An 18179-nucleotide genomic window follows, 5' to 3' on the forward strand; every position below is an offset into this window, starting at 1 on the left:
TTGGAATCGGTTTGGTTTGAATTGTCCCGCAGGGGCAGTGACATGGCTGCCGAAGACAAGGCTGCGATGGACTGGAGCGCTGAGCCGCCACTCTCGCCCACCAGTCCCTCCCATCTAACGCACTTCAAACCCCTGACCCCCGAGCAGGACGAGCCGCCCCTGCGCTCCGCTTACAGCTCCTTCGTCAGTCTGTTCCGCTTCAACAAAGGTGAAACAGATTTATTTCTCGCCATTATGCCGTACTCAACATCTGCACCTGCATTTCTTTTCTTTTTTTAAAGTCTATAAATCATTCATTTGTTTTCAAAGTTTCACAGTTTGTTTTCTGTCATCAAACACTGATTTATGGTAAGAATTTGAGTGGAAAATTAGTATTGTGAACCATCAATTATTTGGAAGCTTCAAACAAGATGATTTTGAGAGTGTTGGTTGTATTTAACAACGATAAACTCATCGCATGTGCAGAAATCTTTTAGGCTAAATTTGTTTGTTTTCTGTCATCAAACACTGATTCATGGATATCCCCCTCCATTGCATTGCTTTATGCAATTATCTGAATGTAGTCCCTTTTAATGGATCGATAGCACTTATTTGGATGCATAGTATTTTGTATTACTGATGGCTGTACACACCAAACCTTAACCAACATAATTTTTATCTTTTTAGTAACTTGATTTCTGGAATAAAAGTTGAAGGTTATGTAGTAGTCATTCTGCTTTTAGAGAGTACAGGATTCTGCTGGAAATTCCAGAATGGCAGAGCAGGGAATTGTATTGAAGAGTCATGTGACAGTGCTCGAGATGTGCCAAGAACACAGTGTGCATTCCACTCGACGACTTCTTTTACTCTCATGTTGTTGTTGTTGTTTTTGTCCCTATGTACAGTATCAACAGGCTATTCCTGCTAGAAGCATTGCAGTACACGACTGAAAAGGGAATTATTAAAATTAAGTTATAAAAGCATAGGAAATTTACTCCAAACTGTTCATAGGACTGACAGGAATAGATGATTGAATAAATGCTCTCTATTAAAGAAGTTAAATTAAATTACACCTTAAATTGATGGGTAAAAACAAAAGCTCACTGTGAAAAGATGATGTTCTCTAGTCTAAAGAACACTTAGAGTAGTGAAACTTTAAACTGTAGGCTATGTGTACTTAATTAAGAAAAGGAAGAAAATCGAGCAGGTTTAGCAAAATTTCAGCCTTTATATGTATGGAGCACACAGATTCTCTTTTGCTCTGTTATAACGAAGTTGCATTTGTGTTGGACATTGTTATTTAATGATTATTTTTAGGTAATATATTCGATCATCAAGTCAAGAGCTGAAGAAAAATCTGATGTACTACAAAAGAGAAGTTTCTGGAATTCAAATTACATTTCTTTTAACATTAGTCTTGATTTACAGTTAATCAGTGTGATTATCTGTAAAATCTTAAATTCAAACTACATTTATAGTGATCAACTCTCTAACCTCTCCCTTTCATTCCTTTTAGAAAAAACAGGTGCAAACATTGCACCAGCAAAAAAGCTTGCTAAGCTTGGTAAGTCTAGCTTTTGTACAGAAATGAAAGTAAAGCAAGTAAATATAAGTATAGAATTAATAAATGGGGAAAATGATTTCGGAATAAGAAAATTAAAAGAAGAAATGTCAACACAATGCAAATTCTTTCTTAAAATCAGACAATCACCACACAATTTCTACCCAAATCCACCATTTCCTCATGAATCTTCTACCTTCTGACCAAGCTTTTCTGTTGGTTTCAATCATTCAGAGGAAGGACGGCCTCCTTCAGTGACAGAGAAAAGTCAATCGGCTTCATCATCACCGCAGGGGCCACGGCACAACTGGTCAAGTCCTTCCCATTCCATACATGGCTCTGAAACCCACAGGAAACATCCGGAGCTTCTCCGAAGAACATCCACTGCTTCAGGTACAAAAACGCAATTTTACATATACTTGCACCCATTTGTCTTTTAATCTGTCCACAATTAACATTCAGGCTTTAAAATTGTTTACTTTGCATCTTTTGATTTTGAGGTGAAATACTGACCCGGTCACATTCAGTAACCCTATTCTTCTATAGAAGACTATGCCAAGATCATGTGGTTTACTGTAGATAAAACCATCGTTCTGAATTCTTTAAAACATGCTCTTTCTAGAGTTAGAAAAGGCAACCCTATCATTGGTCTCTTTGATTGATGACTAGTCACTGGGTTTATCATTTGAAGATAACAGTTGATTCAAAGGCTAGACTCTGCCCTCAAATGATCCATACCACTCTCAGAAGGGCCACTGGACATTTACTGTAAGTGAAAATTCAGGCAACAATTCAGTAAGTCCATGAAATTTTGTTTTTGTGTAACGCCAAACCTGTAAAACTACATTCTGGAGTTATGGCAAGAATTTGAGTGGGAAATGAGTATTGTGAACCATCACTTATTGGGAAGCTTCAAACAAGATGATTTTGGGAGTGTTAATTGCATTTAACAACGATAAACTTATCACATGTGCAGAAATCTTTTAGGCTAAAGTTGTGTTTATGTTCCTTTCTGTTCACAGTGGAGTGGGAAGGTGAGGATTCTTTATTTTATTTCCCTGAAATAAATCCCTTAAAAAAATGTATTATCTGTTTGAATTCATCAGCACTGATTTGGAGTATATGTGTATACTGTAAAAAAAGGATTCTCTTTATAAAAAATTTTTTTTTGGGGGGGGGGGGGGGGTCTTTAATAAGATAAATGTCCTTAAGAATCAAGGTAAACTTGTTTTATCTGAAAACAAGTCTTAGAATCTTATCTTACTCTCAAGTAAATGTATCTTTTTTTTAATGATATTTAGATGTGCTTACTGGAAAATAACTATACAATTCTGATTAAGAAAATAGTTTTTGCAGTGTATAGTTTTTAATGAAGCACGTTTGCTGCATGTGAAAGGGTGTGCCGAACGGACTGCCTGAAGTTATTGCTGGACACCTTTGGTGCTCTGACCTGAACATTTAGTGGCTGATCTTAGTAATTTCATATGCTTCTATTCTTTAAATCCATTCATGAGAATCACAATCCCACAAAAAAAATCCTAAGAATACTCTCTGGCCTATGCCGGCTTACATAAGCAATCATTGACGGGATCAAGAGTGCTGGTGGATATTTCACTGCAAGCTTTGGCTTTGAATGAGCATGTGTGCCATGTATTTTCACCTGCATATTGTAGTTTAGAGTAGATTTAACATCTTAATGTGTACATTACTGGTGCTTGTGTTTCTTCGCATTTATAGAGGGTCGACGGAAATCAGAAGCCCCTCTGGGCAACCACGATCCCCGAACTGCTGTCCAGTTACGCACAGCCCTCAAGAGACTCAAGGAGATCATGGAGGGGAAAAGTCAGGTATTGATTTCCAGTGAACTAAGTGGGAAAATTGCTATACAAATGTCTCAAAGCTTATAGACAAAAGAGGCAACGACTCAGATGTGAATGGAATCCACTACAGAGTACAGCAGTGTTGTTTTGTTGCAGTTGTAAAAGATGTGAATCATGTCTATGTTCCAGGATAGTGATCTGAAACAGTACTGGATGCCGGACAGCCAATGTAAGGAGTGCTACGACTGCAATGAGAAGTTCACAACCTTCCGACGCCGTCACCATTGTCGACTCTGCGGCCAAATCTTCTGCAGCCGATGCTGCAACCAGGAAATTCCTGGCAAGTTCATGGGCTACACGGGTGAGTGTTGTTGGGGTGTTTGCTTTGGGGAGCGAGGGTCTCGTTCTGACTGCTGGTTTGTGGACGTAGCCTCTTTAAAGAGGCTTTCGACAAGGAGACGAGCTGCTATGTCAAATTAAGAGTAAGAGAACCTCTAGCATGCTGCGTGTGTTTGCAGTGGTTTTTTGGCCTTTGATTCAAATGGGTTGTAGTGTGAATTTTGAACTTTGTGGACTAACTGGTGTGATTCTGAAAAAGGTAAGAATTTGTCTGTGCACTTTGACCTTTTAGGAGGAACAGTACTTACTTAAAAAGCCTCATTATTTCCTTGATTTTTCCTTGAAGTTTTTTTGCAGATATTTGAATGCTGTAAACCTTAAAGGGGGGGTAAAATACTTAGTTTCAGTCAATCTCATGTTAATCTTGAGTACCTATAGAGTAATAGTGCGTCCTTCATATCTCCAAAAAGTCTTTAGTTTCATCATATTTATAAAATAAAAATACAGCTTTCCGATTCTTACCGGAAAAAGCCGAGGTCCTTGATTCTGGGCGTGGGCGGAGCTATAGAGTCAAGCGGGAGCGCCCGGGAAGGTTTGCTTATTATCGATCGTGGTGCGGTAGGCCATATTACTATATATATAGTATTTGGTTTGCAAATCCAGCGACGACCTCGGCCTTGTTAATAAAACATTCGTCACTGGAATGACCAGAACACAAAACCGCACTTGCCACACTCCTTTGCTGTCCCGGAAATACAAACTGCATCCACTGTTCCAGTAACACTGGGTTCTTTGGGAAGCTGAACAAGGTAAACAATCAACCATTCCTATTTAGCGCTGCTGATGATGATTTCCGGTAGTAGCGCGTCGATGCATAGATATTATATAGAGATATATGATGTCTATGTGCCGATGAGCGCGGTCTTCTCTCCTCTGGTCGACGTGTGCGTGAACGCGCTTTTCCGAGAGCAATGCTCATATAAGGAGTTCCACTCTGATCTACGTCATTAGATCTACGATAGAAAAAAACCAGCCGAAACGTGTTGCAATCCGGAAGTATGATTTTCAGCACAGAAATTCTCTGTTATTCGTTCAAAATAACTTTTCAAACTTTGGCCATTATTAGCATGAGAATCCATCTCTTTAACACTGTAAACAACTCTGAATACATGAAACACCATTGTACCCCCCCTTTAACTATTCAAAACATGACATTCTGTCAGCCTGAATTCTCAGAGAAACTGCAATCTTACTTTGGTTTTTCTTGTATTCAGGCTGGTTTTGGACCCCAAACATTTAACCATAGACATTTTCAGGGTACAGTAGTCCCTCTGGGGATCACAAGGGAGTCCATTCTAGGGGGTCCTTGAAAAATAAAAAAATAAAAATAAAAACATTAGGGCTGTAAGAAATTAATTAATATTTAATCGAGATTGAATCAAGATCTAAACTGACTTTTTTTTTTTGATGTTACAATTTACCAATTTTTATATCATAATCATTTCCTCCTTTCTGTTGACAGCCAATTTGAAAAAATTGTGAGAATTGTTTCCAAAAGGGCACGTGGCAGCTTGCTAGCATCTGCATCTCCAACACTCGTAACACAGTTCAGTGGCTATGGTGATTTCCATAGGGACTTCATGACGTCAGTCCGACGTAATGTTGATCGTGACTGACTGAATGGGAACATTTGGGTTACTAGTGTAACCATCGGTCCCTGAAAGAGGGAACGGAGACGTTATGTCCTCAGCAAAAGATGAATGAAGTGAGTAATGCCGGTCATATTTATACCTGTACGTACGGGTAGGTGTGACTCGGCATGCAAATCTCACTGGCCAATGTCCATTGGCTCGTTGTGTTACCACTTGGAGGTGATTTGGGCTCCCAGACGAGACCCCATGACATCAGTTTGACGTAACGTCTCCTTTCCCTCCTTCAGGGAACTGGGGGTTACATTAGTAACCTAGAGTCCTAGACGTTTTTATTTTTTGTTTTATTAATATTTTGAATTGGCTTTTATTTTTATATTTAGAATTTTCTTGTACATTTTTCGTAATTTCATTATGTGCTTTTGACATTTTATTATTTTTTTTATTTTTTTTTATTGGTTAATAATATAAAATTTAGGTTTCATTTATTTGTACTAATATATTTTACTTTTTATATAGTTATATAGTTTTACTGTTTATTTATTTCCAGTTAATAATTTCAGTGCCTCAACTTAAACTTATTTCAGTTTATTCCCGGGGCAAAATTTCTAATTTATCTTTAGTTTGTGTTTTTCAACAAATATATTATAATTTATTTTATTTCAGCTTATTTTAATTAACAGAAATGTTTTCATGGTTTTAGTTTTAGCTTTAACAATAATAACCTTGGTTGGTTGTCTAACTTCTCTTTTGGCTTACCCCATACTGCAGGTGATTTACGGGCATGTACGTACTGTCGTAAGATTGCGTTGACCTACGCTCACTCAGCTGACTCTAGCTCCATCGGAGAAGATCTCAGCGCCCTGTCAGATTCGGCCTGCTCCGTGTGTGTGCTGGAACCCACCGAACCACGCACACCTGTGGGGGGCCGCAAAGCTAGCCGGAACATCTTCCTGGAAGAGGACCTGGCCTGGCAAAGGTGAAAACTACAGAAAAGGGGCGGGGCATAAATACATATCACTATCTATTCCATTGTTCTTGCTCACTTTACCTTATCCCTATGGTGTTTCTCTGCTCTGTTTTAACACTGCTTTCTTACCATACTCATTGCTCTCGCTGTTTATCTCTTTCACATGAGGATTGTAGGCGGATTGGACCCTCCCAGGTCCATCTAATCAAGTATCTGCCTGATGATTTATGATTCATCTAAAGCATAGAAGCAAATTGGTAGTTAACAAATAACATGGGATGTACAAAGAAAAGTCAACCTTAATATGTTGTTTCTTTGAAGTTTATCTTCATTAAAAATTGTTTGCTGTTGAAATCCTTTTAAATGGAGTAAAGCATGTTTCTGGGTAAATCTCATGAAACCTGTCAAGAACATGTCTGGGGTTATATTTCACATTAAAGGTCCTGTTTTTCATGTGTTTTTGAAGCTTTGGTTGTGTTTACAGAGTGCAATATAACATTTATTCATGTTTCGCGTGTAAAAAAAAACAGTATTTTTCGCAAAATGTACTTATCTGTATACCGCTGTTTTCACTGTCCTAAAAACGAGCTGACGACTTCCTTGTTCTATGAAGTCCCTCCTTCAGAAATATGTAACGAGTTCTGATTGTGCCAGCGGTTCCTGTGTTGTGATTCGACAGCAGCTTAGCGCACGTTGGCCGGAAAGGTCACGCCTTTTACCATAACGTGGAGATGCATGTGCTCAGTGTTATTGTAAACATGACCAAACAAAGGTGATTTGACTCCGGGATGAATATAGGGATGTAGTCCAAACCGGCCATTCGCTGTAGGCTTTGAAAGGGGACTTCTGTTAAATCAAATATCTCGCTTTGCATTGAACTTTGAGCTTTATAATTTTACAGGTATTTTTTATGCTCTAGCAGCAACATTACACACTAGCTAAAGGTTAAAAAATTGGATCACGAAGAACGGGACCTTTAAAAAAACAAAAAAGAGAATAATACATTGCATTGTCCTTAAGAAAAATAAAGCTTTTGTTTAGGACCAGTAAGATCATTTGCATTGTGACATTACAATCATATCAATTAAGCTGGGGAACTATTTTTATTACTGTGATGTAATAAACAATTATATATTAATTAAATTAAGTATTTTTAAGTCTTTCATTTATGATTGAGTTGATTTAATAATTGATAAAGTCATTGAGAATAAATGGAATTAAAAAAACTTAAACTATTTATTGTCATGAAAATAATTTTACAATACAAAAAACCTAACTGTCCCAAAAGGCTTCATTTTCTTCATCCAAAATATAACTTATTTTTTTATTTTTGGAGTGAAATATGAACTGGACATGTTTTGTGGGATTCACTTTGCTAGCGTCTTCAAATAATTTGGACTTGCAGACAGTTTTTAGACAGTGTATTGTTATTCAAAATAAAGTTCTGAGCAGTCACACCTTGCTGTTTTTTTCTCCCTACTGTAACCAATGTTTACTCTTTTATGAACCATGTTACTCCTAGAAAGCTTTTTTAACTGATGGTACAGCCCCACCAAATTACGTAAAACGTAGTCACAGGACTTTTATGATGCAAATGAACTTCAACCCTCTCTGCTCGCCTTTTTTTAATCAGCTGGCTCCTTCTGTGTTGTGTGTCTGTCTCAATGCTCATCTTTTCTCCTTTCTCTTTCCATGCATAGAAAAAATTCCATTGGGATGAGGAAGAAGTGAGTTTTAGTGTTACTTTTGTTTTGCATGACCTCCTAGAGAAGACATGCTGCTGTTCTGGAGTGTGACTCTGTTTCATGCAAAGCTTGACTGTCATTTATTAACATAGCATTTCAAAGGGAAACGATTATGATGTTGCTGACGTTCATTTGTGTGTATATGTGTGATCACTCTAGTCATCAAGAATCTCAGAACAGTGGTCTCAGTTCCAGACTTACAGCAGTCCAAGAGGATATGGGCAAGTCACCGGCCAGGAAGAGGTGATTATGGTGTATTTTGGCCAAAGATGCTTTACTCATTTCAATGCTTATGTTTACAGACTCTAAATACAATGTTATCCTTTATTGCTTGTGTTAAGGTCAGCTAGTGTGACCAACCTGTCTTTGGACCGTTCTGGCTCAGCCATGGTTCCTTCCTACGAGACTTCAGTTAGTCCACAGAACAGCCGGGCCGTATCCAAGGCCGACCACAACGAAGAGGAGCGAAAGATCCTTCTGGTACGAACTCATCTTTCACAGATTCCTCCTCAACTCTCCTTAACCCTTTAACGTGCATTGTAACCGTGCGGTTGACCTTTTTTCGCGGTCAAATTCCTGTCATTAAAACTCGCCAAACCCCATTTTTAGCTGTTTGTTCTTCTTCCTCTCACTGAATAGAATGTGTAATGACAATTATATCCACTGGGTGGCAATGTTGTACTAAAATATTTTGCTGCTGAGACGAGCTGAATCGGAACCGGAAGTGTATTGTCGTGACCTCTCCTCAAGCAATGGCTGCCAGTGACGCTAAAATTTAAGGTAAGGAATTTTTTGGTTGGATTTCATGTTCTAGACTTCCTAATGATTATATTTTTGTTGAATGGAAGAAACGTGATGATAAGATGTATCTCTCTGTTACCACAGAAAAGTTGCGTGTTCGTTCGGTTGAGTTGCCCAGTTAGGGTAAACAACTGGACGCTAGCTAAATTAGCACAGAAACGCGATCGTGACTTAGTATAATACATCCTGCTGGATCATACAGCCTATTTCTTTGCTAGACTATATGTATTTTACCCTTATTTATACAGCCTGTGGTTTTACCTTCAGATTCTAAATTTAATACTGTTTACTCTTTACATATTACGAAATGAACCATTAGTCTTACTCATTATTTCTGCAATAGCCATCATAGCTGAGGCTTATTGACTAACACTAGGTTATGCATTGAATAGCTACAACTACAGCTGTCTAGATGGGTATAAACATTACATTTTCTGTTCAATAATCTGACAAACATAAGATAATGAGACTAATTTAATTGATGGTTGGATATTTGTGGCTTTATTTAGCACAGTAAACTTACCTTATCAGTCACACTTCAACATTTTCTGTCTCTTGTTATGTCATTTCATGGTTGTGTGTTATCCGATTTGTCATACATAGTACACAGAGTATTTATTAGCATGTGCAATTTTTTCTTAACAAATTAAAATAAATCACAATGTGCCTGTATGTTGGGAGAACAGTTCATCAATATGACAATTGTGCATTTATTATGGATAGATGTAGCTACCTGATGCACTGATTATTCAAGACACAGTTTGTGACCCTACACTGTACAGTAATGTTTATGTTCCATCTCTTTCAGACATAATGGACTGCCGTACATTTTATGGACCCCCCAGATCTACCTCTAACACTATTGCACTGTTACGCATACACACACCCTTACTTGATATTATTACTACATTAATTTTTATATGAAAAAAAAGATTTACAAGTTGCATTTCAGTATTTTGATCAATTTCACATTTAGAGTAATTCAAGGATGAGAAGTTGTTTGAACAGAAAACAGTTCTTTGTTACGTATCACCTATCAAATCAAAAGATATGTGCTATATTTCTATTTTATTACATTGTCAATTTGTCTATACCATACTTGTCAGATATTGCTACCAGAGATTATTTATTTATTTATAGTATACAAATTATTTAGCCTATTGTTGACAGCTGTCATAATTATTTATTTAGTTTTGTATTTACATTTGTTACATTTCTTGATTTATATTATGTTTACTGTTGCACTTTACAATGTTTTTATTGTATGTGTTATAATAAGAACATGTTTTATAAAATAAATTGATGATATTTTTAACATATTCAACTGTCTGTGATGTTTTTATATGAAATAAAATTCAACTTCAGATGCACACAAGAAAAAAATCCATGAATGCCTAATACTAGTTACTTCATGTCAAGAACTACCCTAAGTGGGCAAGTCAACCGGCTGGTTGACGTGTGTATCTGCTTCCTGATTGGGTCATTAAAAAAAAAAACACTGAAAAGTTGCTTAATGTGGACTAAGGAACGCCATTTTATAAAAAAAAAAATTTTTGCATATTTATTTCTTAGTGTGACTGATAAAGGGTTAAAGGTTCTCTAAGCGATCCTGGGTGACGTCACTTCTTGTTGACGTTCGAACTATTGTCAAACAAAACGGAGGCTAGCTAGACCCTCCCTCCTCCTCATCCGTGCACTAACCCCCCAAACCCCACCCCACATCATTCTTGTCGGTTATTGGCTGGAACAGTTTGTTATGTTTCGTGGTGCGGGTTAGTCCAGTTTGTTTTTGTTGCTGTTTGTGGAGCCTGGGGTGTCTACAGAGACCGCGTTTTTTTTAGAGTGTGTTCAGGAGACAGACAGCGAGCGGATAGTGAGGAGATATTTGCTGTATGTGACAAAAAAATGTTTGGCCTAAAAAATGCGTGACATCGCTTAGAGCACCTTTAACTTTTGCATTGTTATATTATGTGTTATATATGTTGTTATATAGTTATAATGGCTGATTATCTTGTAGGATTCTTCTCAACTTAAAGATCTATGGAAGAAGATTTGCCACAACAGTACAGGGATGGAGTTTCAGGACCATCGGTACTGGCTGCGTACTTACCCCAACTGCATTGTCGGTAAAGAGTTGGTCAACTGGCTCTTACGAAACGGCACTATTTCAACTAGGTAAGAACTTGGTACATTACATCTTCAAGGTTGGTCAAACATTAAAATATTAATTTAAGCTATAACAGTGTTTTGTTTCTTTTGCGTTCTTTGAGTCAAGTCACATTTATTTATATAGTGCTTTATACAATACAGATTGTTTCAAAGCAGCTTCACATTAATAAACAGTGAAATAACTTGTATTACATGTTAATGTTGTTAAACTTTCAATTATTCCGACACAGGGCTCAGGCCATAGCAATCGGGCAGGCTTTGGTAGATGGTCGCTGGCTTGACTGTGTAACCCATCATGATCAGATCTTCCGTGATGAATATGCCCTCTATCGCCCTCTTCAGGTTAGTATAAGTAAAAATATGTGCTATGATTATGTTAAAGGCACAATATGAAATATATTTGCTTTAAAATATCCCAAAAAAACACTAGCACAGTGTTATATATTTTGTTCAGTTGTACTTACATTATCCCAAATGTTTTCAACCATGTTTAAATCTAGAGAAATTCTGAATTTTAGCCAGTGTCATTGCGTCGCCTGTCAATGACATCGTATCCACGTTACCCTCGATTTCCGGTCCTAGTTCCGTAAAAACCATGGAAACACCAAAGATGCTTTAGTATATTATGTGTTTTATTAGACTTTTGAGCAACTGTTTGGCTACCTTTATTGACAGATAACTTAATCATTGTTATGGTCTTATTGTTTGAATCACGTTTTCTTGATTTACAGCGAGTAACATGTTTGTACCATACCTCAGAGACAGCACTACTTTGGTCAAGTGGCTAACATTGCATAATCAGCATTTTCTCCACCATTTAATATATTTTATAATTAACTGCATGCCATTTAGCAACACAAAAGTCATCCAGCTTTTATAATATAATATTCTAATAACGATCTAGCTTACTGCAATGTGCAACAAGTGTCTCATACCAGCCACCGATCGAACTCACAGTAACGCTTTAACATAACTTTCAACATACTCAAATGTATTTACCGGTATGATTGTTTTGACCGAGTAAAACAGTGCTGCATTACCCCACAATTTTAATTCGGCAAATAAAGTAACCTATATCAGTTGTAATTCAGCACTCATTAGAATGATATAAAATATGCATATATTTTTTGTGGAGGTGTAGATGACAACTCCCATGATTCCATGCTCATTCACAGTGTCATCAAGCTACGCCTTTGTTATTGTTTTAAATAAGCGACCTTTAGCAGAGAAACTTGCATACTGTCCCATTAAATTTAATATTCAGTTTTTGTTGAAATTACATGACTGTAAAATAACTGAGCAAGCTAGTTACATGCTAACTGAATACACTATTTTTGTAATTCTGATTTGGATTGTTTATTGTAATGAGCACTATACTAATAAAAACGGAATTGGTTTGATTCCTTCTGTCATCATATTAATAATGCATTTGTTGACTTTCAGAGCACAGAGTTCTCAGAAACCCCCTCTCCAGACAGTGACAGTGTGAATTCTCTGGAGGGACACTCTGAACCGTCATGGTTTAAGGACATCAAATTTGACGACAGTGACACTGAGCAGCTAGCAGATGAAAATGACTTTGTCACACCAAGTAAGTATCCCATGACTGCTGATATCCCATAGTAGTCATTATGTCTTTCCTTTACCAACTTGCTGGCCCCCTCTCACAATTGTCCAGACTCGGCCAGCCCCAGCAAAAGAACATCCGTCAGCAGTTTCCATTCTGCAGTGGACAGTGACTCAGCCGCCTCCATCAACCTAAACATGGAGCAGGACAATGTCAATTTCCACATCAAGAAGCAGGCCAAGTACCCCCATGTGCCTCCTTACCAAGCCGAGCAAAAAAGTATGGAGCCCCATGACCCGTTCACCCCAGAAACCGACATCCATGCACCAAGTGAGGAGAGGCGGAGAGGCCTATTGGCCATCCTGGTTTGCCTCTTGTCTGCTTCAAAAGCAGCACTAACTCACTGGCTTTGTTCCAAACCCTAGTGAGCGGCCTCACTATATACTGTCTACATAGGCAGCAACCTTGTAATGCTACAACCTAACGGCATAGAAACCTTATTGATGACTTGTCGAAGGCACAGCAGTTTAATATTCTGAGTCAAAGAGTGGGTGTAAAATGGTGATGAAAAACTAAAAAGTCTTGACTAACAATTTAAGTGCCCCCTAGGGAAAAAAAACTAAGAATTTTTTATTTTATTTTTTCATGTATAGCGTGACCTCTTTATTAAGCACAAAACACATTTTAGTTATTATAATAATTGTTATATTTATTTTAATAAATTATTTTTTAACAAATGCTATCTCAGATTTAAAAACAAAACAAAAACACAGAGATCTGGGATCATAAGCAGTCTGGGATTGCTTTATCCTAAAATAATCCATGTGCTACTGCCTCGGACCTAAGCTAAAATGAGGCAAGTTATGAAACAGAATAATTTTACTGCATTATGTATGTGTCAGGCATTTGCATCAGGAGCAATGTGGTGATGCCTGAAAATCCTATCTAGGTAGGCAGCTCACTAGGTTTTGGAACAGAACCAATGTCTTGCTGAACTGAGACCCACCACTCAATACTAGTCCGACCCTCCAAAATATATTTAACAATTGAAGTAACAGCCCTAACTCTAGCATACAGTCCTGCATGACTGATATCTTCCTTCCCAGCCTCGCATTATTTCCCCTCCCAGTCCAACGTTTCATATTAATGCATTTCCAGTTTGTCATACTACCTCAAAAGCATGGCTTGCTGCTTATGTCATGCATGCCTCACAGTTACAAAGCAGTAACACTGACTTCCACTTCCTCAAAAAGACTTTTTGAAACTAATTCATTGGCATGTACTGACTGAGGCATCGCCTTATTGCAACATTTAAATCCATATAAACCAACGTGTCTTCCGATGTCCACTCTTGACTGTCCTGTCTCACATGCACTCTCTCTCTCTACATCAGTGGAAGTCCTGCTCTCTGAAGATGGAGGTCAGCATATATCCATCAGTGATGCCTTCATTAAAGGTAATTGTTTCTTGCATCTTTTATTGCAGTGTGTTGCAATACTTCCATTCAAAAGTTTAGAATCACTAAGACATGTTTGTGAAAGCTTAATTTAAACTCAAAGGTCAAAAAGAACCTAAAGATGGTATACGCCAATAAAAGAGTATTATGAGTAGATGAATCAAAGTTTGAGCTGTTTTGGGAATCATAAGGTTCCCTCTTAAAGACAGCTATGGGAAGTGCAACAGAAAGCATGGGATGAAACTGCACCTTATTATCTTCTTAAACTGACTGCTTAGAAGGTATACGTTTTGCACAGATGTCATTGAACAGAGTTTGAAGAACAGGATTAGATAGAAAAAGTCATTTGTTATTATGAATGACTTTACACTGTTTTTGAAAGAAACTGATACTTTTACTCATTAAGGACACATTAAATTGGTAAAAATGCAGTAGTGTACATGAACTCTTGTCTTACCTATGCTGATGGGCTTCTCCTCTGTAGAGTCTTTGTTTAATCGGAGGGTTGAGGAGAAAGCTAAAGAAATGCTCTTCACTCCTCTCGGCTGGCATCACAGCTCCTTGGACCAGCTGCGGGAAGAGAATGGGGAAAAGAAAGCGATGGAGCGTTTACTGTAAGATATTTATTTTTTACATTTAAAAAAAAAATCCAACATATTGTAAGATGTTATTTTTAGGTTAATAACTTGTATTCATAAACAATTAGGTGCAAAATACTTCACTGCTGTACTTTTATCAACATGTAAAATACTATACTAATATATATATATATATATATATATATATATATTAGTAAATGCTAAATATAAACAAGTGTCTAATGCGTGGTCACACAAGCATCACATGAGTTCAGGGACTTTTGGAAGCACGCATTATGATTAATGCTTCCTCTTCAGGTCTGCTAATCACAGCCACATGATGGCGTTGCTGCAGCAGCTGCTCTACAGCGAATCACTGTCTCTCTCCTGGCGTGACATCATCGTACCTGTGGTGAGGCAGGTGGTGCAGACGGTGCGACCGGATGTGCGCAGCTGTGACGATGACATGGATATCCGTCAGTTTGTCCACATCAAAAAAGTGAGGAACGCAAGTGGATGGAAAATCAATGAATCTAGTTTTGCCAGTTAAATTTGTCTAATACTAGATATTCTGTAGATTCCAGGGGGAAAGAAGTTTGACTCTGCTGTAGTGAATGGCTTCGTTTGCACAAAGAATATTGCACACAAAAAGGTTTGTATTGATCCAACATTATGCCACAGAGGAGGCCATGTGATATTTGCGCTAACAGTGTCGGGAATTTCTCAACAGATGAACCCTTACATCAAAAACCCCAAGATACTTCTCCTCAAATGCTCCATTGAGTATCTGTACAGAGAAGAGACCAAGTTCACCTGCATTGACCCAATTGTGTTGCAGGTGATGCTTGAAATGTGATTTCAAGACTTTTTATCTCCAGACAATATGCTAAAAAAGACAGGAATCTGAAAAACCATTTCATTTACAATTTGCTTTTTACAGGAGCATGAGTTTCTGAAGAACTATGTTCAGAGGATTGCTGATGTCCGACCAAACCTAGTGTTGGTGGAGAAGACCGTGTCCCGTATCGCTCAGGACATGCTACTGGAGCACGGCATTAGCCTTGTGATTAATGTCAAACCTGTTAGTACCGTCTTTAAGGCATTGTTTAAAAATTATTTCCACATTGAACATTAATAAGGAGTTGTGAAGAGTTATTTTGGTCTAGTTTGGGGATGTATCAAGTAACAGCTCTCTTTAATCGCCACAGCAAGTCCTGGATCGTGTAAGTCGAATGACTCAGGGAGATTTAGTCATTTCAATGGATCAGCTCCTCACGAAACCTCGTCTGGGTACCTGCCACAAGTTTTACCTGCATTCCTTCACGCTGCCAAATAGTGAGTGATCTCTATCTCTATTTATGATGTATGTCACTGTTTATGTTGTTAATGAGCTTTAACTTGCTTCTCATTTTACTAAAAGTTGTTCCCTTTAGGGATGCAATAAGTACCATATTGGCTACTCATTTATCAGTATCTGTTCCTTTGACATCATCTAACACTCACTAAAAGCTAATCTTTAATAATTGAATAACAATGTTCAATTCTGTTAAAAAATCTGAAAATGAACATCCCTTTTTCATACTGTACAATATAATGTTGTGATGCTTAAATTCACATCTTGGTAAGGACAGTTGTGATCAGACTTATGATTTTCACCAAATTAGTTTTTTCTAATTTTCCCTCTTTTTTTTTGGCAATTTTAAAAAAGCTTTGTAAAATTCACTTGATCCCTCTGTTTACAGATGAACTGAAGAGCCTGATGTTTTTTGAGGGCTGTCCTCCTCAGCTGGGTTGCACTATTAAGCTCCGCGGCGCCTCAGAGTATGAACTGGCACGGGTGAAAGAAATCATAATTTTTATGGTGTGTGTGGCATACCACTTACAGCTAGAGATCTCTTTCCTCATGGATGAGTTTGCGATGCCTCCCAGCCTGGCTGAGAGTTCCTCCTTCCCGTGTCTGCTGGAAAGCACCACTTTGGAGGAAGAGGAGGAGACTGGTGGGGAAAAGGAGAGCGAAGATAATGACGGGTCCACGCTGGGGGACGTTAGCCTCACGCTTCTTCCAGAAGCAGACTTTGAGCCAGGACTTCAGGAGATTATCAATCTCCACAGTAGAGAGGCTTCCATCTCAGAATCTTCCTATAAAGATGGAGAAAGCCCCAGAATAAATAAAAATGGTTCCGTTGCTTCCTTCTCTGGAGGAGAGGAAGACATTATAAAGACCTCCACACCCCTTTCCTCCTTCTCTTCCAGCTTTCCCCAGCTGGTGTCGCCACCTTTCCTGAATTCAGACCTGAAAGAGGTGTCACAGGAAGCGAACAAGGGGCCAGTTGAGGAGGAGAAGAACAAAGAGCTGGAGGAGCATCTGGTCCATCAGGACAGCACAAGCTCTGAGACGTCCCTTCCACCAGCCCGGCTCTTCAGGGATCCCTTACAGGACGACACAGACATGTTTGTGACCGAGCATGTAGCTTCCTCAGATGACCGCCTCAAGTCCATCTCAGCTTTATTTAAACAGGAGCTAAAAGACATTATCCTGTGCATTTCACCTTTTATTACATTCCGGGAGCCGTTTTTGCTCACGGGGGCTGGACTGCGTTGTCCTAGCCGGGATTATTTTCCAGAACAGGTTTACCTCTCACCTCTATTAAATAAGGACTCGAAAGAGCTGGACGGACGCCGCAAGCGGCAGCTGCTGAAAGAGTCTAGCCCGAGTTCTGGCAGCCTGACTAACGGTACTGTGACGCATCAACGGACCATCCAGATTTTGCCCTGTCACAGACTCACGAGTGCCCGTATAGCAGACCAGCTAGGCAGCAGTCAGAATCTGGCACGCATGCTGGCTGACTACCGTGCTCAGGGAGGACGCATTCGGCAAAGAGAAGGAATGCAATTTCGTGAAGCTCCGCCCACAAAGCCACCAATAAAGGCAGATAGTGAAGATGATAAAGGGGCAGGACAGAGTGAAATGACATGGGCTACAAAGGTGGGGGTTTCTCATTAGCTATTATGTTTATTCTTTTAAACAAATAAATTGTTACTTTTTTGTAATAAGAGAAAATCATTCTGTAACGTCATTGCATGCGAATTGTGGGGCAAAATTATTACAATTAATTGTTTTTTATTGTTTCAGTTGGACTGTTTAAATCCAATCAACCATCAGAGGCTCTGTGTGCTGTTCAGTAGCTCATCAGCACAATCTAATAATGCCCCAAACCCCTGCGTCAGTCCATGGTAAACTCTCAGTACACTTACATTATCATATTAATTCAAGATGTATTAACATTAACATGACGGAGTGATGTTACTGACTGTGTTCTGAATATGTAAAAGTTAATGTCTAGGTTTTTTAATGTATCTGTTATGTATTTACAGGATTGTAACAATGGAGTTTTATGGCAAGAATGACTTGACTCTTGGTGTATTTCTGGAGAGATACTGTTTTAGGTAATTTATTAATTCAACACTTAGGGTTGTCACACAATAACAAAATGTATCAGTACAGAAGTTCTGATCCTACAACAAAAAAATAACACACCTTTCTT

The 18179-nt window shown here is 38.4% G+C and overlaps 1 protein-coding gene across 7 annotated transcripts in view; it reads left to right on the plus strand.

Annotated features, from left to right (window-relative positions):
• Positions 1–18179, plus strand: part of pikfyve (phosphoinositide kinase, FYVE finger containing) — a 28002-nt gene that overhangs the window by 3335 nt on the left and 6488 nt on the right. For 2 of the 7 annotated variants that reach the window (XR_013798247.1, XM_079618053.1), the window contains exons 2-24: positions 33–208; positions 1496–1543; positions 1775–1933; positions 3278–3387; positions 3550–3721; positions 6120–6327; positions 8019–8045; positions 8223–8306; positions 8405–8543; positions 10882–11039; positions 11264–11375; positions 12477–12624; positions 12712–12930; positions 13994–14056; positions 14541–14670; positions 14953–15133; positions 15212–15286; positions 15365–15472; positions 15575–15715; positions 15843–15969; positions 16377–17620; positions 17768–17868; positions 18010–18081. Coding sequence is in view for 6 of the 7 variants with exons in the window: in XM_079618053.1 (XP_079474179.1) it covers positions 43–208; positions 1496–1543; positions 1775–1933; positions 3278–3387; positions 3550–3721; positions 6120–6327; positions 8019–8045; positions 8223–8306; positions 8405–8543; positions 10882–11039; positions 11264–11375; positions 12477–12624; positions 12712–12930; positions 13994–14056; positions 14541–14670; positions 14953–15133; positions 15212–15286; positions 15365–15472; positions 15575–15715; positions 15843–15969; positions 16377–17620; positions 17768–17868; positions 18010–18081 (3992 nt within the window). In the remaining variant the exon portion in view is untranslated. The remainder of the gene's footprint in view (positions 1–32; positions 209–1495; positions 1544–1774; positions 1934–3277; positions 3388–3549; positions 3722–6119; positions 6328–8018; positions 8046–8222; positions 8307–8404; positions 8544–10881; positions 11040–11263; positions 11376–12476; positions 12625–12711; positions 12931–13993; positions 14057–14540; positions 14671–14952; positions 15134–15211; positions 15287–15364; positions 15473–15574; positions 15716–15842; positions 15970–16376; positions 17621–17767; positions 17869–18009; positions 18082–18179) is intronic. The other 5 variants (XM_079618054.1, XM_079618057.1, XM_079618055.1 and 2 more) reach the window with 5 other exon arrangements.

Source organism: Phoxinus phoxinus (assembly GCF_949152265.1).
Source record: "Phoxinus phoxinus genome assembly, chromosome: 7".
Taxonomy (NCBI): Eukaryota; Metazoa; Chordata; class Actinopteri; order Cypriniformes; family Leuciscidae; genus Phoxinus; species Phoxinus phoxinus.